The sequence below is a fragment of the Polyodon spathula genome, chromosome 18 (genome assembly GCF_017654505.1).
Source record: "Polyodon spathula isolate WHYD16114869_AA chromosome 18, ASM1765450v1, whole genome shotgun sequence".
Classification (NCBI taxonomy): Eukaryota; Metazoa; Chordata; class Actinopteri; order Acipenseriformes; family Polyodontidae; genus Polyodon; species Polyodon spathula.
The window spans coordinates 3,948,810-3,973,414 of record NC_054551.1 but is presented as its reverse complement, the minus strand read 5'-3'; the positions used below and the strand labels follow the sequence as shown (position 1 = coordinate 3,973,414).

At 38.3% G+C, this 24,605-nt stretch overlaps 1 protein-coding gene across 2 annotated transcripts in view; it reads right to left on the bottom strand.

Moving 5' to 3' along the window:
* Window positions 1–24,605, bottom strand: part of LOC121331110 (voltage-dependent T-type calcium channel subunit alpha-1H-like) — a 67,521-nt gene that overhangs the window by 24,913 nt on the left and 18,003 nt on the right. For both annotated transcript variants that reach the window (XM_041278314.1, XM_041278315.1), the window contains exons 7-16: window positions 23,044–23,842; window positions 20,437–20,831; window positions 7,619–7,770; window positions 6,890–7,075; window positions 6,534–6,651; window positions 4,960–5,115; window positions 4,762–4,849; window positions 3,032–3,240; window positions 1,659–2,081; window positions 328–428 (exon numbers count right to left, since the gene is read on the bottom strand). In XM_041278314.1, the coding sequence (XP_041134248.1) occupies window positions 328–428; window positions 1,659–2,081; window positions 3,032–3,240; window positions 4,762–4,849; window positions 4,960–5,115; window positions 6,534–6,651; window positions 6,890–7,075; window positions 7,619–7,770; window positions 20,437–20,831; window positions 23,044–23,842 (2,627 nt within the window). The remainder of the gene's footprint in view (window positions 1–327; window positions 429–1,658; window positions 2,082–3,031; window positions 3,241–4,761; window positions 4,850–4,959; window positions 5,116–6,533; window positions 6,652–6,889; window positions 7,076–7,618; window positions 7,771–20,436; window positions 20,832–23,043; window positions 23,843–24,605) is intronic.

Here is a 24,605-nt window from a genome sequence, read left to right as displayed (position 1 = left end):
AAGTAATCTAATAACCCATTGCTGTATTGCAATAAAAAGTACAGAAATAATAGCCAAGTCAGGGCTTTCAGATTGACTGGCAGTGCCTTGCTTTGAGTTTTTCTTCTTTGCAGGAATGAATCTCGATCGTCCTTTGTGGAGAAATGTTCTAAAAAAACAATTTTAATAATATATGCCTCTGTCAAATGATGACTGGATCTGCTTTTTTTAAAAGATCCATTTCAATGCATATGGTCATTTTTCTTAGCCTTCCTAAAGCTGAAGTAAGAAGGAACAGTACCAGGGTTAAACATAGGTCAGAACAGACAAGTTAGCAGAACGACTTACTGGTTCTGTGGAGAAAACAGATAGAGAGACCAGTCCTCGTGATCTTTACACCACTCAGGTTTGTATGGCTCAAGCATCTTCCTGATCCTGAAGCAGTAACTCTGTAAAAGACAAGCAGGTATTGCATGAGCAAACCCTGGAGCTCAGCTACTAAAAGACAAGCAGGTATTGCATGAACAAACCCTGGAGCTCTGCTACTAAAAGACAAGCAGGTATTGCATGAGCAAACCCTGGAGCTCAGCTACTAAAAGACAAGCTGGTATTGCATGAGCAAACCCTGGAGCTCAGCTACTAAAAGACAAGCCGGTATTGCATGAGCAAACCCTGGAGCTCAGCTACTAAAAGACAAGCCGGTATTGCAATTACACACCCTGTTCCAAGTGAGAACTGCTTTTATTGTGTTCCATTTCACCGGATTAGGTAAAAGACAAAATGCCACTTTATAAATAATTACAGAGTATTATGATATTGTAAATAAAGAAAGTGCTTATGAAAGTTCAATATTAAAGCATATTAAAGCTTTGCTAATCAAAACGTTAGCAGTTTTGAGAATGCCATTCAGACTCTGTTGGTCTCCTATACTTCACATTGAAATGAGGAAATACACACTATTTGAATTCAAATCATAATTTTTTTTCAGGTGGTTAAGAGCGATGAGCAATTGTTTTCAAGACCCTTCAAATTAATTTGCATCTGTTGTAAATGTATTCCAACACTGCGTACTAATGGCTTGAATACTATTACTGAATTTAAGAGGTACTTTCCATCAATTATATCATAGCAGTTGTCTTTTTTTTTTACAACCCAATTTACGTAAAAGGTCCAAACTCCATAGTTGTACCAGCATGTGCATTTCTATACCTCCTTCAATATGGGTGTTTAGGTACTATGACTAAGCAGACAGTTTGCACAGTGAAATAAACCATTTGACTCTGAATAGTTTTTGTGTCACACACATACCGTGTGGAATATATGCAGAGCTTTCCTGACTAATTGTGTGATAAAACTATAATCTCCTAAAAAAAAAAAAGAGTAATAATAATACATGAATACCCAATTAATTCACTGGGTGATGTTTCTGGGCTCCAACACAGTGAATAATAAAATTAAACAATGTCTTCTGCCCTGAGGTCAAACTGACATAATCTCACGGAAATTAAAATGTCATTTTAGTTCCTAGAACTGTCTGCATCCTTCCACATCGGTCATGATGCCTTTCTGATCAATTATTCAATGAATAAATAAAATCTCTGGTGGCCATACCTATGCATTTTCCATTTGTGAAATGTGACAGTGTGTGTATGGATGTCTGGGTATCAAACTGAACTCACGCCATCAATGTCCTCCTCATAGTCACTGGGGTCGTCCTTGTGGTTGTCAATGTGCAGGAAGAACTCGTGAGGGATGTGGAGGGCCTTGCCGTTGCAGTCTTGGTGCTCAGCCATGCTGTGGTGACGCAGCATGGGGACCTGCAGGAGCTCGGGCAGGTCAAGGGAGCCGCGGGTGTCCAAGGACTCTGTGCGGTGCTGCAGTGACGTCCCACAGACACTGCCGGCCTTACTGGACTTGCCACCATCTGAATCCTCATCCTCGAAGCTGCCCCGGCCCTCCCCGGACAACAGAGACTCATGCTCCCCGGAATGGTTCTTCCGCTTGAGGCTGGGAGCCCGGCCCAGGCTGTTCCAGCTTGACCGTCGGCTGCCCCAGTTACTGGCCGAGCCCCAGGGAGCACACGGGGAGCTGCGGATGCTGGACTATGAAGAGAAGGAAAGACATGCACAATATCTCCATGAAGCTTCCCATACAATGGATTTATAAGCGAGAATGTGTCAAAACTGAATTTTCGCAGTCCGCTTCATTTGACATTTCCGAAAATGACTGCATAAGCTTTGAGATTTATAAAATAAATAACTCTTCTTTTAAAATAATAACTTATTTCTATAGCACTTTTTCATGCACTATGGCCTTTCAAATATTTTTGTTTCATTATAGATTGTTTCATTTGATAAATGTGGTTGCCATCATGTGCTCAACAGCCCAACAATAAACTGTAAAAAAAGAGATTTGTTTACCATGATATAACGTGAACATTTTCCACACAAAAAACATTTCTGCTATCATATTAACCATTTTCAAGATCCAGCCTTAACTATATCAGACCTGATCCTGATTTATTGCTGGTACTAATCTTAATTAGCATCACAGATAGCATAAAAATAGGTCTACATTAGAGCAGGTTTATGGGCTTCAGTTTTAAGGAGACAGAATAAAGATCCATCAATGTTTAAATATTGTATTATAATATACTCCAAAGCTAGCTGGTGTGTAGTAATACATTGGTCCCTTTCCTTCAGTCAGTTATCAAATGGGTGGTAATGACAGTATAAAGGCCTCTGTAATTGATCCTCAGTCAGCCAGCATGCGTTGGGTCAAGCTTAGAGCTTCACCTGTGACTGAGCTACTAGCATGATCCAAGTCTAGAAAAAACATAGCTGCGCTCAGAACTCCACAGAGAACAGAGATGGAAAAGTGCAAAAAGTGTACAAAAGAACACTTTATAATAAGTGTCAGCGCGGTAATGCAAACATAATGACGTCTCCCAGTCAAGACAACCTATCAGTCATCATCTCACCTCTTACTGACTTTATTCTGTGTCACTCACACCCGAGCATTAACCACTCCAGCAGTTCTGTTTTTCACTCACCAGGGACCTCTGGTCGTAAGCGTTGGGGTCAATGGAGGAGCTGCTGGCCCGTCTCGACTCATTGAAGGTGTGGACCGAGTCCATGAAGGGCGAGCTCTTGGGGGTTGGCACGGGTGTGGCAGCAGTGTGCATGATGATGGGCGGGGCTATGCTAGCCCGTGAGTCCACATGTCCGTTAGGAGTCATCATCAAAGAGTACATCTTCAATTCTGGAAAAACAGGAAGCCAATTACAGCTGGCAAGGCCTCATTAAAGGACAGTAATACAAGTAAAATGTGGGAATAGCGAAAGCCAAAAATCAAAAGGGACTATTCAGTTTATCTTAATGTTGGTGGATCTAAACCATCGTCATTCAAAATCACTCAATAGGACATTCTCTTGTGTTTTACTTATTTTTAGATAGAAATTTAATAAAGTAATTCACACGCACTGTTAGATGTTTGATTTTTATAACCTTGGTACTCAAATTTGTATTATCTCAGTGGCAATATTTAGATCTGCTACTGTTTAATGAAATATATACCCTGAAATGTTAAGAAGTCAAAGGCTACAGGTTAGAAAAAAAGCTACATTCAGAAATCAATAGTTTTTGTCAAAAGGAAAACAGATTATATAACAGTAAAAGATGAGTTGTACTTTTAGAAAATAGACAAACTCTATTATTGATCAAGAGCACAAATTAAAGTAGAATGCTCCAGCTGCTTCCCAGAGCTGCAATCGAACCACAGCAGAACACTGTGTGATGGAGACTAGTCAATAAGAGAAGTGAACGAAACAAGCATGAAGAAATTAGGAAGGGTCTGGATGCAGGGACAATAGCTTTTGTGGTAAGACTCCTTTTCGAAGCAAAATTCCAACCAAACTACTATTTAATTCTTTTTTTTATTTTTTATACACCTAATGTTCAATTATTTTACCCCTGATTTATCCTCAATTGAGAATATCCAATTATTTGTTCCCCTCACCACAATTCCCAACACAGTTCAGGGGAACTGAAGGTTCAGTGGTCTTCCTCTGATCCCACAACCAAGCCAGCTTCTTCGTCTACACCCAGGAACTCGAGAGTGGATGTCAACAAGCTAACAATCTCAAGAGGACAAAGGCCAGCCCTACATGGGCTCCGCCCAAGCTCACTAAGCACCTGGCTGTTATGGTCTGCTATGGGGTGATGAGGAGAAGCAATACCTTACGATTTTGCCTCCCTAACCCACGAGACCACCAAAGCCAATGCGACACTACCTCCGGAAGCCCCAGGGAAGACAAGTGACTTTGCTCAGCCTGTCACTCACCCTGGCTGTATCACTCACCCTGCACACCACTCACCCATGTTTTTACCAGGTGATCCACTTGGGGACCCCTTGTACGAACAATTAAAACAAATGGTGGATATTATTTCTTTCAATCTTTTAGACATATCTATATATTTTTTTTGTGATAATCACAAAGCAGTCAACCTTGACAGTTCTGTCATTAACAAACAGCATTCAAGTAGCATCATTACATAAGACCAAAACACAGATGGAGCACTGTTTTTACTGTAGTTCAGTGACAAATTAACAATTTCTGTTCATACTGGTCATTGTTGAATCAGTTATAAAGGTCAATTCATTCTTACATCTATCATTGACACAAATTTCTCATTGACTTTATGACTACCCTTTGATGTCTAGATAAATGTGTCCCATTACTGTACTTTTTAGTTAATTTTAAACTCAGCTAGCTTGCTGTACCTGATGAATGCAAGTCCCTCAATTTGTCTTCGTCATCAAAGTTGGTTGATATTTTATCTTCATCTGTGTCAGACCGGTTTGCATCCCCCTATAATGAAGGAGCAGTTATTTAACAACAACTGCATTCAGAAAGAAGGTATATAAAGTTGACAGCTGCTGCTAGACAATCCAAAAAAAAAAAAAAAAACCGACTCGTACCTCTGCTTGAAACCCTTCCACCAGAATAGCGACCAGCAGGTTAAACAGTACATAATTTCCAAAAGTCATCAAAGCCACGAAGTACAGGGCAGCCCAGGGGGAAGTAGATGCCATTCCATTATAGAGGACCACATTCCAGTCTTCTTGGGTGAGGATCTGCAAAATCAAATATTGTATAAAATTAACCGGTAACCGATCGGAAGCATTATTTTAAATAAAGACTCCATAACATCTTCAGTAAGAGGTAGTATTTGACAGGATAGAGAAGGTAACAGACTGTTTATTCCACTAGGTTCATTCAAGCACAATGGTGATGCGTGGGAAATTCACTGGCTTTTAAATTTTTTTTTTTTTTCAAAATTAGGTCTGGATTAATAAGTCAGTCAGAAATACAGGAACAGTTTCCTGACATAAATACATCAAAATAGAAATTCCCGAAGAGTACATGTTTATATATATATATAATATATATATATATATATATATATATATCTATACTTTGTACTCAGCCCAGTCATTTGTGATTTAGTGCAGTCATTTGTGTTTAATTAAAAAGAATAGCATAGAAAAGAAAAGACCATTCCCTCTCATAACTAATCAGGATGCTTTGATGCCAAAGGATTATGGAATAGCTCTGGCTAATTAAAACCGGGAAGCCACAGCTTTTATGTAAATAGTATTTGTTACAAAAGAAAATGTCTGCTATTCAAAGAATCTTAGCCACTGGGGGAGATTGTTGCAATTTGCTAATTTGGTTACACACAGCAGTGTTGACTGAGTATTTTAGTTTGCAAGCACATCTGGTACAAGACGAGGTTTCGCTCCATTGATATATCCCTTCATGATCAAGCAATGGAAATGAAAAGCTATTTGTGACTTGAGCTCCCAGTTAAAGCAAAGTCTTTTTTGCTGTTAGTTCCAGGTGTAGGGCTAAGGGAACAGGACTGTTTTGTTAGAAATGTTTTCTTAGTAATTATTTCATCCTAAGCTTAACCAAAATAAATATACTTGCAGGTGCCTCCACTATACAGTACATACAGGTAATACAAGTCTTAATAAAATCGATATTTGTACATGCATATTGTACATTTCTATCACAATTCAGAGGTTTCCAGAAGCAGAATACAGTTTTTCCTTTATTTTTTTTCCTTGCTTGTTGCTGGTACTGTAGAGAGTGGACTTAAGGTTATCATTCAATTGCAGCTTCCAGGACATGAGCCAAACAGGCTAGGTTCCCAGATGCTAGCAGCTGCCATCTGTCTGCAAACACAAGCCGGTCTCTCGACCACGGTTTCAGGACACAGGGTCGATTTTCAAAGTTGCCATAGAGACTATCACAAACCTATATGCAGCTCAGCAAGTTAATAACTATGACAGACCAGCGACTCTTTCTACCAGCTTCTCTGGAGGTGCTAACAACAGTTTCCTGTGTAGCACTTGCAGTGCAGCTGGCAAATGAACAAGTCTGTCGACATTCTGTGTTAAGTAATCATAACTGGAACTTTTCCATTCTATAAACACATGGTCTTGAAGAGGTTGATTAATTATTCCACTAACAGAGTTGCTCGTCTTACCTGAAACACAGTGACAATCGCCCACAGCAAGGAATCAAAATTCTTTCTATCTGGAATAGTGTCTCCGTTTTCCGTGGTCACACTAAACTTGCATCCAAAAAGATGCATTCCAAGAATGCTAAAAGGAAAATGCATAAAAGATTTGCAACAGAATTGGATGTAGAAAGTATAACTGTACAAAATGTTCCCAATATTCATCTGCATTAAGAAAAAACAGCAACCGATGGCAAGTAGGTAGACTCATATTCACCAAACATCATCAAGATGATACCATAAGTGGGCTATGGTAGAACAGTCAGTTCATTTTTTTCAGGTTTTCTTAACACTTGTAAATCAAGGGCATTGCAGCTCAGTACCTGAAGATGAAGATGAAGAGCATGAGCAGCATGCAGAAAGTAGCCACGTTGTCCATGGTCTTCATCAGAACGACCAGCTGTCGTCTCAGCGCTGGCAAGAAACGCACCAGTTTGAGGACCCGGAGCAGCCGGAAAGTCCTGAGGACCGAGAGGCCTCCGTCCGACTGCCCGATAATCTCCCATACACTGAAACACAGGGAGAAACATGGGTTCTAAAGACGATACACAGATGTGACAGCTGAATACTGAGTGTGGCTAATGCTACTGCAATTGTCAGATGCTCATAGGAGCCCTTTCATGTATTTTTTAATCCTTGTTTACTCTGTTTATGAAAGCATGAACATGTCTGGCTGCCTCTGAAAGGATATTCTCCCCTCCCACACACATAAGTACATAATGTTTTTTTTTTTTTTAATAATATGATACAGAAAGGTATTTTAATTTTTTTGGGGGGTTGAAATTTGGGGTAAAGGATATGACAGGCTTGAGTTATTCATTACATATGTAAACAGCATCTGAAACAACTTTGAGACAAAACTGGCAAGCATGCTTTGACAAGAAAGGGCCTTGCATTTTCCTCTATGTTACAAAAACACAATGGTTTGATATGCTGTTCTAGTAAAGCACAAATAAACAGCGCTCCAGTTTTGCAATGGAGTGCTGAGCGTGTATGATTCCCTGTCCCTGGAGCTAGCTTTCCAAAACAAAAAGCAAGCAGTGTAAATGAACCTGATAATAACAATGATCCCATCGAAGATGTTGTAGGGGTTCTTAATATATCCAAATAGGCCGAATGCCAGGAGCTTCAGCAGCATTTCCAGGGCGAACATGCTGGTGAAGACAATGTTACTGATCTCCAGGGCATCTGTCAACTCCTTTGGCTGGAAAAAAGCACAACAATAACTTTAAATAGGACTCCTTTCATACTGAAACAAAGCCCACACACTTTATCACTATTATGAGCAGTTCCAAAGAAAATTAATGATACCTAACTGGAAAGGCAACCAATTTTGGTCTTGATATTACACAATAGTATAATGTTTTAATGAAGTTTTGACATTTTGAGGTCTATGTATGCAGGAGTTTCATTTTTTAAATCCAATTTAAAGCTTGTTTAAAATATAACTCAGAAAAAAAAGTTGATGCTAATTTCCATGTTGAATTCCACAGCTGATGCAGCAGGGGAGGGGAGGAGGAGGGGTTGTTGAATGTCTGGACATACATTAAAAGACGGAGCAAATAACTTGCACACTGTGTCTCCAGCTGCTACCCTCCATCTACTGCTGTATTTATTACTGAAGCAATTTCATATGAAATCTGAGGCGGTATCTTGGAGAAGAACCTAATTGTTCCAATACAGAGACAAGGTCAATGCCCTTCCCCAGTTTCCCCCAAAAATATTTGACCCATTTGTTTCTGTAACAGAAGGAAGCTCCCTAATTATTATTTTTTTTTAACCCACCTTGAGCCCACCGATGCAAACTCTTTTGCTAGAATTCAAAAGAATATCTGTCCTCTCATTATGCAACCCTCTTCTGTGAGTTGTCTTCTAGTGAAATGAATCGTGCCTGGGCCTTCTTATTAGAAGCCTCAATTGCTGACTGGGAACCGTTCAGACAATACAACTGTCTCCTGCAAGTACTGCAGTTTGCCATCTGTATGACCTCATTACATTTTTTTGCATACGCTGCAGAATAGGGGTAAAGCGAGTTACCGTTTATAAAGCTTACCATCTAAAGGGATCTGCTCCCAATATAACTGATGGTGGTACAGTATTCATTTATTTTATTTGCAATGCAAGCCAAATTCTGTAGCTGAATATGTCTGGAAAAAAAATAACTTCACCAAGAGTCTCTTACTGTTTATCTACAGTACACTTGTTAATGTAGAAACAAATGCAAAACCTTTATTTTACACATGTTCATACAACAGAGCAAATACAAAAATGAAGAATCAAATGGAAATAAACCAGCATATAGTGTGTATTAATGAAATGCCTATCCAAATGTGAGGTTAGATCAGATCAGGATTACTTCTCTATGTCTTTGTCAATTCAGGGCAAAAGTATGGTCACAGTCCTTCGCCGAATCTACACCACTGAAATACAATAGGAAGCAAAGAATTCCTTAAAACCAAAAGCAATCTTGAAATGGTTCATTCGAGAGGTTGGCCATCTGTACAACATTTGGAAATGAATATCAGCTTTCAGATTTTGTCACTTTTATTATTAATTTATGCTCTTTAAAAAAAAAATGCATTACTTGTATTACTCAATCCTGTATTCTGTCAATTATGTTAATTAATGCTTGGAAATCTCAGCTTCACTCTGGAGCTCCAAAGCTATGATATTTGTTCAGGATCTCTTGGGTTTAATTGCCTTTACTAATTAAGACATACATATTGCATGATAGTTGCACAGGAAACAGACATACTCTGCTTAATAAAAAAAACAAAACCAAATACTCACATATTGCAGTGGATTCATTCAACAGCTTCCTAATGAGCCATATACTACAAATATCGCTGTACTTAAATGATTACAGTATTGCTCATAACTCTGAGGCATTTCACTGGTGTTTTCTTTATTGATCATGGAAAACAATTAAAATCAAGAAACTGAAGTTAGTTTATGGATGAAAGATGTTTGCTGTACAAAAAATAAATTACTTAATCAACACGCCCAACCATTTAAAGCTTACAGGTTACGCAATTATTCTGATTGCTCCAAGTGCTTATGTTTTATTAATGTTGCTTGGTTCAGAATGTACAAATTATCTAAACTGGCTGGTGGTGGAGCAGCTTAAGGGTTAAACACTGATGACTAGCTTTGTACATGGATTCTTTATCCCTCTTGCTATCTAGGCTCTACATACAGCTGCATTGGCTTAGCAGGAGTTTGTAATCAGACAACAAGCCTTCCAGTGGGGGGGGAACAAACGGTGTTGATAGAACTGTTGTGACATGTTTAGGCTACGAATTCTAAAGGGCTTCCCCCTGTCTTGAGCACTGTAGCTGTCTGACAACTGATTACGACAGGGAGATAAGAGGGGCTGAATTGAACTGGAATATTCTGGTGGGCAGAGTGCCTAAAGCTGCTTACCATTTTAAACTGTTCTGAGGCAGTATCGAACCGTAAAAAATATATATATAATAATAAAAAGGTCAAGTGTGCTAAAACGTAATCCTGTTGGATAGAGGACTTAACATGACCGTCCTTTGTCTACTCTGTTCTTCAGGGATATGTTTAAAAGGCTAATTTTTTTTACTGGCCAAAGGAGCACTTTTAAAGTTCTCCATAACGTAACTGATGTGGAGTAAGGATGCTCCATCAAAACAAGGCGGCTACGTTTGATACCTGGGCTTTCCAGAACCTGAATCCCAAAACCTATCATCTGCAATTAACTTAAGCTAATTGCTTCTAACACTGTGAAGAGCACCCACACATCACTGCAGCTGGACGTATATATTTTGGACCCATCAATATGTCAGGCAGATCGAATGTTATTATTATCAGCCACAGTTAACTTCAGCTAATTGCCCATTTTTTTAAACATCGCGAACAGCAGCAAATTAACTTCACTGCCACTGACTTTGCAAGAGCTTTTACGAGAAAACCAGTAAACTGCTGACAACTCTGAATAAACTGAAAGTACTTTGTGTCGATAATGTGTACAATCCGTTGCTGTTTACAGGGTAACAAAGACAGTTTATGGTACTGCTTATTTTTTTGTTATTTAATTGATATGGATGTGAGAAGCTCAAAGCATATAGTGTATTTGGTGCACAGCATACACCAGTACGGTGTACAAATAATGAAACACAGAAACAAACAAATCAAGTGACATTAAAGGAGTGATAAGCATCATCACGGGTTGTAATTATACAGTAACTGCACAAATACAAGTGTAAATATTTTGTAATTGTGTTTTATGAATAATACATAGAGTCAGTTCTAGCAGTGTGTTCCAGTTCTATACATGTGTATGATTGTTACATTGTTTTAATCATTTTGTTCAAAGGAGTGTTCTTGATTATTCAGCATTATAGAATTTATGCATCTAAAATGTTGGATCTCTCTGGCGGGGGGGGGGGGGGGGGTAACAGGTGTCTATTATATGCATTATTAATGTTTAGCATTTTCTCAGCAGAGCTTTTGAACAGCTCATTTAACTAAACAACAGAGGAAACATCTTCTCATACAACTCAAAGGAGATCCATCAGATGCATTTTAATAAAAATCACTCAGTCCTTTGAAAAATGTCCCTGGTGCACAGTTCAAAGGTCTGGGCGCTGTCACAATATCTACATGCACTGTAATGGAATAAAGGCCCAAAATCTGACAAGTTATTTATTTCAAAACAAACAGTTTTTCTCTTATTGTACCCTTGGGCGAAGTATCACAACTTATTAAAATGGTGATGTCAAGTATTTATTTATTATTTTATTTTTAAGTTTATGCTTTATAAATTATGTGTTAACAGCCCAGCATTACATTTGTATATGTATCTCTTTAGTGTCACATACTGTTTGATCATAAACACACAGCAGCTGTCTCACAGAGTACTGTAGAAGAGCCTGTCTCACTCCCTCTGCTCTGACAGGCACAGCAGAGGGAGGCTCTTACACTGGCCTGTGTACAGAGTATGCATAAACCAGACAAAACTGCATGGCCCCACGAAATGTAAAATGCACAACAAACCTAATTCCATTAAGTGTAAAACTCAAGCCCACCTTTCCACTCAAATAAGCTTTCTCCTGCTGAGCTGCCATTTACTCTACAGCAATAGCTTGTCCAGCCTTGTGGGGGTTAAAGAAAAAGTATGAAGAAATGCTGTAATAAGACTTTTCTAAAGAGGAACTCCATATGCACTCACAGCTGCCTGTGTGTTCCAACATGATGAGTCCCTCAATCATGCACACAGCAATCCTTCATCTCCTTCTAATCTCTCTGCCAGAGAACAAGCCTAATCAGCACCACTAATCAGAGTTCCAATCACATAATCCCACAAGTACCTTGGAAATCTGTTTTGTTTTTACACATTTAATACTGTAAGAAATAACTCCTGATTTGTAGCCCAGGACTAGAACAGTCGTAGATATAATTTACACAGTGGACACAGGATACACGTCCCTCGCTTTTTCATTAGTTCAGATAGAATAATCTTTATGCATGCAACTGTCTCTCCCCCCCTCCCCCCACTTTTGAAACCAAAGCTACGCCACTGAAAACAGTAACGCTATAAAACCTGGCGATGAATTCATTAATGATTGGATATTTTCACAGGCTATATTCCCGGAGAGGCAACATGTAATTTGCAGGAATATTCTACTGGTAATGTCAAAAGCCAAGCATGGAGCAATGGCCCAGACATCAAAAGGGATCCAGCACCCAAGAATGCAAAACAATACTACCAGTGTATGCCAGTATAACCTAATCAACTGAGTTATTATTCAAAACCTAATCCTGAGCGCTTGTGAATCAAAAACGGCTAAATACACACACACACACACACACACACACATTTAAGAAACACAAAGCTTTCAAAACAACAAGACATTATTCACTGTGGCGCAAATACAATTTATTTTTGTCTGTCCTAAAATAAAAACGTGGCTTGAGGACCAAATGCTTCCAAATGCTCTTTTAGTTAAACACTTTTTAGAAACTGTGACTATGGAAAAGCAAAGCCTTCCTTATGTTGAGGGATCCCTGTCAGCAAGCGAGTACGAAGCTACATTTTATTAATTGTTTTCAAAGCTGAATGCTCCTCTTTCCCTGGTAGGAGTTTTCAACTTCTTTGTTTTATTCCTCTGGGGAAAGAAATCAAAAACATTTGCCCTGCAGGAACTCTTCAAAGAAGATGAGAAGAGAGAATGCATCTGAGAAGACGATATTTAATTTGATGTCCTGATGTTGCCTTGTGCCTCGGGTAGATGCTGTATTTTGAATAGTTAAACCGTGATCTAGGAGGAGACATCCTTTGAACTATTAATCTAGTGATAGTGAATAAACTATTGAAACAGGGGGTAATTCCTCTGGAGCAAGGTGGAGAATAAAAACTAATCTAATTAAAAAAGACACAACAAACTATTTTTTGCAAAGATCAAACACATTTCAATACATGAGCCATATTGCTATCTGAGGAACATTACTTTGGACACAGCACAAAGCAAATTGTGCACAAGTAAATGATTTCCGTGCCATCTTGAAATTTGATATTAAACCATGTACACAAATCTCAATATCTATCGCAACAGAACAAAATATATTAGGGTGACACCGCACACACATTCTTTTATAAATCTAATTATCAGTGGAATTTTATCAATGTATTTATATGTTAGCCAACGTAGTTCAGGGGGCATGGAGCATGGAGCTGAGCTAATTTCCTGTCAATTAATACCTATTTTCTATTTAAACCCTGATCACATTAGTGTCTAGCATTTCGTTTTCCTCCTCGTCCCCTCCTCCTTCTTTTCATACATGCCTTCACATTGGTCGTCTCTAGGGGGCAAGTGAGTCTCACTTCCCTGACCTTCAGGTGGTCCTCACCTTGTGAGCCAGAGCGGACCACCGGCCATACTCTGTCCTTTCGCAGCTCCTGCGCTTATCTTACCTCACTCAAGGCTTTGTTCTATACGCTGCCTTACTTTCGGGACGTGGCTACTCCGTGCTCGAGACCAATATTAACCTCTATGCCTTTTCCTTATTTCAGGTCCCAGACAGTGTGAAGTCTCAGCCAATTGGGGGTCTAACGAGTGCCCCTTTACAGAAGTCTCAAATGCTAGGTACCCCTCACTCTCTATCTCCTTTTGTGTCCCGGTCTACCGGGACCAACTTCCTCCTGAGGGGCTGCTCCCCGAGTCATAACCCTCGTATGTCTTTTCGGTTGTTGGGTCCTTTGCCCCTGGGTTGTGTCGGCATCATCTCCCTCAGTCAGTGACCACTTTCTATCCTAGTTTCCATGACTGGCTCTGCTGGTCTGCTACTAGAGCCAGGGCCTGGCCCACTCCTCTATCCTAAGTCCTGTCCTTTCTAGCCAGCATCTGTCCTACTAACAGCTCCTTTCTGCTTCTTCTGCCCTATCCTTACACCCCCAGCTCACCCCATGTGAATTCAATTTTGAATGAGTACAAGCATGAGTGTTTCCAAACTCACAGAATTATTATTATTTTTTTATTAATGAACACAAAATGATTAGAGTCAATCTAATCTCTAATGAGAGCAATAGTGAAAGCCTTCCTCTTAATTCATGAAATTAACTGGACAAGATCACGGTCACACTTGGCATTGCAAATCATTTTAAATTTAAATGATGCCGATACTAATTACTTTGCAATTAATTTGCTTGCCTAATTTATTGGCTGTGTATTTGAACACCTTTAGGCTTTATCTATGAAATTTAAACTAGTAAATCAGGTATTTCAGGAGAGGTTGGGAGACAGAAGAAAATACAGTTTCTATGGTGATTTTAGAAAATCAAACGCAACCACGGGAATCAAGGTTGCTTTTTATCAAACCATCTCAACTGAGCATGCTGCAGCTGAATTGGAAAATAAAATGATCATTTAAATCGAAGCAGGGGGTTCAGCCCATTGTGACTTGCCCAGTTCGCTTTTTTTTTACGATGACTCACAATGAATGGCACCATATGCCACTTGTTGTAATGTGTTGTCATCATGCGTATGTATTGCTCCTGCATCTGCTCTCGACTGCAAGGTGTTAATTAAAAAGCTTTACAAGACTGAAATTAACAGAGAATCAAACAGGGTTGTCCACTGTATGACTTTTAATTAATCTGTTCTAATTACAGGATGACAGTTTCTGTGCCAATTTGCTTGTGTCCAACAATTATTTTTAAAATAATTTGTTGCGTGGCATTTTCACTAATGATGAATGTAAATTAATGCTCGAGTCTGGACCTATAATCAAAATGTTATAATCAAAGCCTTATGCTGGTTTGTTGTTTTATATCAAATTTCTTGGGAAATTTCCCATTGCAGTTTGATCCATTCCAGATTTTACTATGAGCTTCATAAAGCACCATGCATAGATTAGTAGCTCAGCTGTGTCTAATTAAGCACACAGTAATGCCCGGACTGGCTCAAGCTGCTAAGCAGAAGAAGTCTTACTGCCATCCTTGCACCGATAGATTTTATGTACTGCACTGCTACAAGCTGAAAAAAATATTCTCCATGCAGTGCAATAAACCACAATCCCAACACTGCTCCACTGTTCACCCAAATCAGTCTTAACAGAAGTAGTGACGCTTTTAATACCACCACTATACTAATTATTGCTAATTACCTAAATCCCAGAGGCAGTGGACTGGGTCCTGCATGGAATTACACAGTGGTTCCTGTCAAAATGCTATCTCCAGCATTTATTGCTTACCTCAACACTAATATTCACTTTAACTGAGTCTATGATCACTTACCAAGGATAATTATCAATTCTGAATACATAATTAACATGAGCCTCATAATATTTTATAGTCAAACGAAGATCCAAACATGTCTTCATTTTGAAAGAGAAATTTGTATTAATTGTGTGTCTAAGTGTATGCATATTGGAAGCAATTCATTATTTGGTTTTAAATGTCACTCTACCTAAATAACCATGACTTGAAACACATATTTTAAAATGTGGTGCATTGTAACAATTACTTTAATGCAGATGATTTTATATCTTCTTGTTTACACACTGATGTTTTCTTTTCATTTTCTGGTAACTTTAACACCCAGAGGCCACTGCAACTCTTCCACACGCCTCAATAACCAATCACTGCTTTTCTTACTACTTTTGTTTTTATGTCTCCGGTAATGGGGCTCGAAAAAGGCAGGATTGAAATATATAAACACAATCTGTTAAAAGAACAAATACATTTTTACCGTAACATGTGCCTCTTTCATGTAGGAAATTGTGAAAACCTCAATGTAATGGTACTATATACTAGGTAAGAAGTACTGGAACTATTAAATTACATATCTTATTCATTATGAAACAATAAACACATTCACAGTTCATTTCATGAGGAAAATCTGCAAATGAAGAGTTTAAGCCTTTCAAGAGCAGCTTAAACATTTTACAAACATTTAGGATTTTCATTGAGGAGTTCATTTAACATCTTATTATATTTGCTGCTTTCACATGAACACAGCACAATTTTGTCTATATTTCAATAGAAATAATGTTACAGGGCTATTTATGTTGTTTATTCAAGGGCTAAATGAGCTAATGTAAGCTTGATGATGGAATAAACACATTTGTTTTGGGTGGATTGTTTGGAAACAATGTAATTGCTAAATGATGAATGTTCAGTATTGAAAAATTGGCAGATGAGAAGATTAGTTTAGCAGTAAAGAGTGTTTAAGGGTTGCTGCATTGCCCACTTACTGGAAGCGTAGATAAATATCCCTTGAGGATATATAAAGTATGAGCCATACAGCATTAAAAATTTAAACTGGCATCTGCTTTTAATTTCTAAGCTGTATTAGCAGCAAAAATGATTTTGACTTCAGTTGTGTTATGAAAGACTTTTTTAAAGTTTAGCATGATAAAGGGGTTCTCAGTTTTGCAGGTTTAAGAGTTTTGTTTGACAAAACCTCCTGACAAATAATGCACTGAGGTTTGGGTCATCCTCAGATCCAGTAAATGTAAATGCCAGTGCTGGTCCCTGCAACAGTTACCTTGTGTAGCCAAATAAATCTATCCATTAGTAATGCAACTTATTATGTGCCAACTTCTTTTGCTGTACATATATATATATATATATATATATATATATATATATATATATATATATATATATATATAACACACCGGAATACAAAGACAAGGTGGGTTGGAAGCAATTTGAAAAAAAAAAAAGGATTGGAGAGTGTACAGGATGTTACTTACCACTTTGGTGGGCTGTGATGTGTAAATTAAACAGGATTGGTGTTGACAGTCGATAGGATTTATAGCATTTTCATTAGATATGACAGCATCAAGAACAGACTGTACACATTTTTTCCAGAAGTAGTATTAATAGAATTTCCTTTTGGCATATAGTCTTGTGAGATATTAAACCTGGTTGAATAAACCCGTATAATAACATGGAGCTGAAATCGATCATTCATACTACAACACAGTTCACAAGTCAAGCTACAAATATAGCCTCTTTTTTTTCACATTAATTAGTGCTTTTTTATTTTTTTATTAAGTCATTCCAACCGAGTTAGGAATATTCAATGCAATTTTAGGCAGAGTGAAAAGGTAGGGACAGCCAGATTACATTTTTTCCACCTGAGCAGTGAACACAAGCAGTAGAATGAGCACAGATTAGAAAGATGTGCATTTACGGGAATGCTAGATGGGAAAAAAAAATAAATAATGCTGGCTTAAATAAATCTGTAATTTTGTCAAGATAAATGTGCCTTCATAATGTGTAACTTATTTAGTTAATATTTGTTTCACATTAGAGAGCTGTTTCAGTTAATGGCGGATTTGAAGACGATGCATCAAAGGGAGCTGTAATATATATTAATTTATAAACACGCCCGTAATAAAAGAAAAAACGATAAAGGGTAAAAATGCAGACTACATACATATCTTACAATTATATATCACGTGGTTAAAGCTGCGTGTTGCGTTGCTTAGTAATAGCAGAACATGTGATTGTGTAGAAATGTTTTTTTTACAATAACTCCGTAACTGAATTTTGGGAGTTGTTTTGCAGACCACCTGAAGTTTACTCATGGACAACATGTGGTCTGCAGACCACAGGTTGGGAACCACTGACTGAGGGTAACTTTATATCAGCTGTTCACATACTGTACATATAAAGGGGGCAAGTGTTAGTGAGATGTTATCAGTTGCTTAGGCCAAAATAAACATATAGAAATGTGTTTATTTTTTTCACCCAAGGTCTACTTGTAGCATGGAATGACACCCATAAAAAGCCTACCTCACAACTACTTCCCTGATGATAACCGAGAAGAACTAAGGAGTCCCCAAAGAACCCATCCATCTTCACAAGCACATCATTGAAAATACAGGCCATTCTGCTGAATTATTCATCACCAAGCTTTCCAAGGAAATGAAACCAGTGTATTAAATGTGCTCACCTTCATGAGTACAGAAGATGACACACTTATTTACTGTGAAGGCTGGATTGCAAGTCATTTTAAATGGAAATGCTTTATAGAATAGTAAATTAATAACAGTCCTGGATACAATTTAGGCAAGCCTTTTCAACGCTGATAAGTTTCTTTACAACTGAGGGGTATTGGCTACTACTGATTTCATTAGAGAACTGGTGTCAAGATGGAGTAATCAGATTGGAAACTCTTTAAATTTAATAAGGCTTTTTGTCTCTTCTTGTTTGCTGCTGTCCAAAGCACCTGCGACAAGCGGTTTTACCACGTCTTGGATTAGGTCCTTGTTTCTTGAGTTGTTCTGTTCATGATTGAGCTAATCTGAAGAGTAAAATCACCTAACTTGACCGTTAACAAAAACAAAACATAAAATAAATATTGATTCATGCACCATGTTAGTATCTAGAAAACCTGGTGACATATACTCTGTTCCTAAAACCAAGCAAATATAAGCCAGAGCCCATTCATTACTGAGCTAATTTATTTTTGTATTTTTTTGTTTCTCAAGAAATGCTGCCTTCATAAATGCAACCAAATAATTAATTTTCTACTGTGCATCGCTCTAAAACTGATTAAAACTGATGTGTTGCATTCAGGTGATTGTAGGTCTATTTCATTTGGGATGTATTAATTCTAATCAGCCACCTACAGTGTGGCTGACTCGTTTAAAAACACATTACAATTAGTCAGGGATACCCAAATGCAATTACAGATTTGTAAGTAAAAAAACTAAACAAAAAACAAAACAACACAACAGCTCTAGGAGTTATGCTATCAATACAAAAAAATGGTTCAAACCTATTTCTAGCCTCTCCAGATTTACCCTGCAAGCTTCTGTGTGCCTCTATCAAAGTTTTTTTTTTGTTTTTTGTTTTTCTTCAGTCTTTTCATTCTTGCTTTGATTCGTTGGACTCTGGTGTGCTCTGTAAAAGCTTCACTTTGACACCTTACAGAGTTAATACTTTTCTTTAGTAGCTACTTAAGTGTTAGAATGGTCTTTCATTAGTGTTTGTTTAATTAGTCCACTTTCCTTGGCCTTCACCTGATCATTTTCTAAGTTTTAGTTAGGTCATACCCATTCAATGAAGCCTTTCATTGTACTGTCTGGTAAGGCACAAGGACAATGGATTTTAAAATGCTAACAAGAGCACCAAGGACGGACACCTGTGCTAAGGCTTATTAACATTTTTATGGTATTATGCCATGGCAATATGCCAGCAGCTTTCCTTCATACTCTGTATGCAACTGTAGTTCTCATGAATCCAAGACTTATAATGTATAAATCCCAAATCATTTTCTTAAGGATCGCTGTTAAAATCAAAACGCATTTCCCATGAAAACATGTAATGCTGGCAGACTAAACACTATGGATAACATCCAAACAATCCCAACCTCAAAATATTCAATATACAGATGATTAAATAGACTGCCTCTGCAGCATTTGAAACCGTACAACAGCCGGTAATTTGCATGGTAAAATAAAACTTTGATTCAGTCATATACTGCCTGTGGAACAATAATGAAACAATAGGCATCTCATTTTATTTGGTTGCCTAGATGGACAGCTTATGCTTTAATTCAGAATCTAAAACCATAGGCAGCCAATTAACCTTTAAGCACAACACATGTATCATTAAGTTCAAGGCAGCCTGCCTACCTTATAATTAGAAGGACAGTTTAAGTATGGCTGCACATTCACTTGCGAAACTAGGCCAATTTACTATAGAGTATATACATACAGTATATGTAAAAGAAAATGAAAAAAAATGTTGCTTGTGTTTTACTTTATTTGTTTTTTTGTCTCCTAGGTATTGTTGTGGCTTAAAGACAACATAACTCTAGCAGGCAATGATTAAACTCCTGTTTATTACAAGTGTTTACAATCCTTATGGGCACAGAAGTAAACAGCCTTCATTTCCATTAAAACGTTTGCTCATAGAAGGTAAGGTTCAGTTTGTTTTTTTATATAAACACTGGCCTTGAACAAACTCCCTAAGGGGTGGCTAAATATGTTAACCAGCAATATCTCTCAGATTTACAATGTTGCAATTAACTGGAGTCTTTTGAAGTTAGCAGCATGATAAACTTTCCTTCCGACTCAATTTTGAAAAACTGCCAAGACATGCCTATATGCCATAAACCAACAATGACTCTAAAGTTCTCAGGGACAGTTCCATATATCCGACGCAGATTACCAGATAGGAAACACAGACAATTTGGTCGCTCTACGGCAATGGGCTTTGAGAGCATTACAGCTTCTGAACAGTTCTAATTCAAACAGAAAAAAAAACTTTCTACTTGGAGTGAAATGGTTTTGTATGTATCCGCTAAGTACAAAATACACACCACTATGCAATCACGCATATCATTTCCAAGACATTCAATAATTCAAAATGTAAAAACCTTACTTGTTCATGATACTCGATTCCCATGCTCAAAGTGTTGATCAGGATTGCTATCATAATCCCACGGTTAAAATATTTACTTTCCACAATCCTGTTCAGTTTCTGGCAGAATAAATACCAGCACTGTGAAAGCTTGTTTTTTTCCTTTGTTTTTTTCTTTCTACCGGACTGGCGGTTCCTGAACTCTGTGCCGCGCCGCAGGTCCTGTGTGAACTCGTAAACCACGTCTGCGTTCGAGTCGCCACTGTCAGAGTCGCTGAGATCGAACTCAGGGTTGTCCAGTGCGCTTGCACAATAAGGGCATTTAGCCAGCTCACAGGACAGCATGCTGGGCTGATTGCTGGCCATTGAGCAGGGCATGTTGAGGCCAGACAGGCGACTGGAAGCCCGATACACACCTGAAACACAGAGACATTATTTATCTATTGCGCTGTTGCATTTCTTTTGCACAGACATTTGACATGGTCTATACAAATGCTGGCTACTAGGCCTAAAAAAAACCAAAAAACGGTAATGTTAACCATTTTCACTTGTTTTATAGATTGCGCGTTTGCGTTATGTATCTGTTAGACTTGTATTTAATATCTCACACAGCTGGGTTGTATTAAACCATAACTTTGCTATAATTTACTCTTGTTTAATGTAGCTTGATCGGATGATTTTTATATGATGTGTTGATCTAGACCAGATTTGAAGAATTTTTTTTTTAAAAAAAGTTCTTTTCCCAGTATTTGTGAACAGGAGGGCTGGAATTTTCCTGTAATGTATACAGCTAAATATTTAAACTTGTTAGCGGGTTTGAGGAAATCAATTCCAAAATCCTTGATTGGCTTTGGGAGTTTTAATTGGTTTTAAATGGTACAAAAGCATGTGCTTGATTTGGCATGAAAACAGGTATTGAGTTACATTAGAAATTCAAGTTCTAGGCTGTACATCAGTGTACTGTGTTTGCACAAGTCTTTGGGAAGCTGTGAGTTTCTGCACTGTTCCTTGCTGGAATACATGATAAATGTACTTTCTATACAAGTCTCTGCTCATTAAGGTTGATTTTATATATGTGTCTTCTTTGCTGATTTGTGTGGAAGTCTATGATTTTGCTTCAGGGCACTATGAAAGCAACAAAATATTTAACAACTTCTTGTTATTATAATCTTTAAACATTAAGCAGCAGAGGAGATGAACAAGAGCAAAGCTAGGTCTGCCTCATCTTGGTTATGTACTTTGAGGCCTAGTGATTCAAATTTACATTTAGATGGCCTTTCCCAAGAGAAAAAAGAACGTATTAAAGCATTCAGAAATATTTTTTCATTAAATATTAAAAGCTAAAGTAACAATTACACAGAACACATTATGTACCAATAAGTGCATGATGAAGACAAAACACAAAAGTAAATGAGGATTATTTTTGACTGCTGCAACCTGACATTACCACTATTATTGAGTGCTCTGCTATATTGATCATGTAACAAATTAAAAGCAAAAATAAAAATATCAATATATGATATCCGAATTGAGCTGTCCTCTGTGGACTGAGACTTGTTATAGAAGTGACCCCAGAAGAACAACAGACACATGTGATTGGAAGCCAACTGGGACTGTGATGGAAGGCAGCCAGAAGTTATTAAACATACCCAATTATGAAATATACAGTACCTCAGAGACTGTACCCTGAGGTAGAATAGTCCTGTAATCAAAAGCACAACACAATTGTCCAACATCTAATCCCATCATTATAACACCTGCACAGAAGGGCTTGCAGTTACATCTGTCCCCACAATGTCATTAGTTCTGGTGGTGAGACTAACATGTGCTGGGCTGAAAGCTTGCACCTTATTTAACATCAGTCTAAAAGCACTTTCACTAAAAATTATGAAATACATATACAGTTGTCTCCGCATATAGGAGCACCTAAGAGAACACTTCGTCTAAGAGAACACCCCTGTGGTGAAACAGATTGTTCTTATTGTAAATGCCCTGCCTAAAGGAACAGGAACTTCGCTTAAAATAACACATTTTTGGCACTGCTAAGGATTAATTCACAGCTGACACAGTACTGTTTTGTAACCTGATAATTCAAATGGTTTATTCAATCTTTTCAAATGTGACTTGTCATCGTGAGAGTGTCTTGAGGCACACTGATTGGTTTATTCAATCTTTCCCGAACCGGCGCCATATCATTGTATTCTGATTTTCACAAGTGCACCTTATCGCTACAAAATGGCATGTAAGCAAACAAGGAAACGTGCCACTGTTTCTCTTGCTACAAAAAGTTTGTTGTTTTGAGCACCTGAAAAAAGCCTGAATCCGAGTAATTCAATGTTTTCTATTCTGGTGAGTTATTTCACCATTCTGTTAAATAATTTTGTGCATGTCTTGAATATTGCTCCTGTAGAGGTATTCATAATTAATCTACAGCTGCTGCTGCATTTTTTAACATGTGTTTATTAACGTTATTTATTTAATTATCTTGTGTCTGATGGTCAACTCCATCTTAAAGAACAAATCAGCTATCAAATAATGCAGCATGGGTGTGGCCCCTTTGCAAAAATGTAGTCAGCCTGATTTATATTCTACATGGTGGCCAAGTAACTTCTAAAAGACATATCTTACCATGCTCTCCCACAAACTGGTGGATCTTCCCATAAGGATCTGGGATGCTGATATTACCCGTTGCCCTGCTTAGACTCATGGGGTGGTTGCTGTTTCTTTTCCCCTTGGATTTTGGCATGCTGGACCTACTACTGGACATGGAGGGGACAATGGTGGGATAGTTCATGCCTCCATGAATCCCGCTGATCACTTTAACATTCCCTGCTGCATTGGAAGACTTGCATCTGACCGGTGGCCCTTGGAAATGACAGTCAGCGTGGTAGATGCTGTGAACCGACTCTGTTCCGGACGAAGGGCTTTGAAGATTGGGGGAGGGTGACTGAAGCATTAACTGACTCCCAGGTCTCATGGATCTCATCTCCATGACATCACAGATCTCAGAGTTCCCCCTGAGGCCACGAGGGCTGCCGTTGCTGATGTGGTAGTGATGGTGGTGGTGGTGGTGGTGATGGTGAATCAGGTGGTGGATTGATCGGATTCGACGTTTGTTTCTACGCCTCCTGCCCTGTCCACTAATAACACTGTTGATACTGTTGGGGTTGACTTTCTTCCTCCTCTTGCTCTGCCAGTTGCTGTACAGCCTCCCGACTCGCCGCTTCACCTTGCGGTAGAGGTGGCTGATGTACTTGAGCAGCTCCTCGTAGCAGCTGCCTGGCTCCGAGTAGCTGGCCAGCGTGCTGTCGTTGGAGAGATAGCGGGCGCGCTGCTCCTGCATGAGCTGGTTTTCACGCTGCTTTGTCTCTGAGAACTGGGTTGCTATCACAACCAGGCACAGGTTAATCATAAAGAATGAGCCAACCTGGAGAAAAAAATAAACAACACCAGAACTTTACAATTACATTCAACCAACCATTGCTCACATCTGTAGCAACACTCTGCCTGGACCCTTTATAAATACATGCTTAAAATGGCTTGCAATGATCTGTAGTGCACTAATGTAACTTTTTTGTGCATTTTAATGGTTTTGTGGCCAGAGAAACAACCATGCTGAGGTTTTTTCACTGATACAGGAGATCTTGCTATAATTATTTTTCAAAAAACGTAATTATTTTATGAAAACAAAATTTTTTTTTTTTTTTGGTTTTACACACAGTTTATTGCTGCAGGACTGCTTTGATAAATATTATAGCCCCTGTCCTTTTTCTCTGCACTTTTCTCTGCACTGTTCACTTTACACCACAATGAGTAATACAACAGTCACCAGGGCAGGTTCAGCCACAGGACACTGTCTATCCTGGCTCTCTCTCTTAATCATCTGTAAAAACACTCTGCCAGATCATAGGCAGTGGCTTTGTTCCTCTTTCTTGGTAAAGTAAGAAAATTATATATCCAGAAAGGTACAGGCTTCTTCAAGCGATGTGCTTACTATACGTCATCATTTCTTTGCTTATATCTGAAGTCACTTGCACATGCTTCCTACATTTGCAGTTTATGTTAAAAGTCCTGTCTGTTTCAAACATACATAATTATACAATAAATCTTAATGCTTTTATAATGGGTTTAAACACATATGCAGCTATTATGCTAAGCTGAGCATTACTGAAGGTGATTAAAATGCTGGG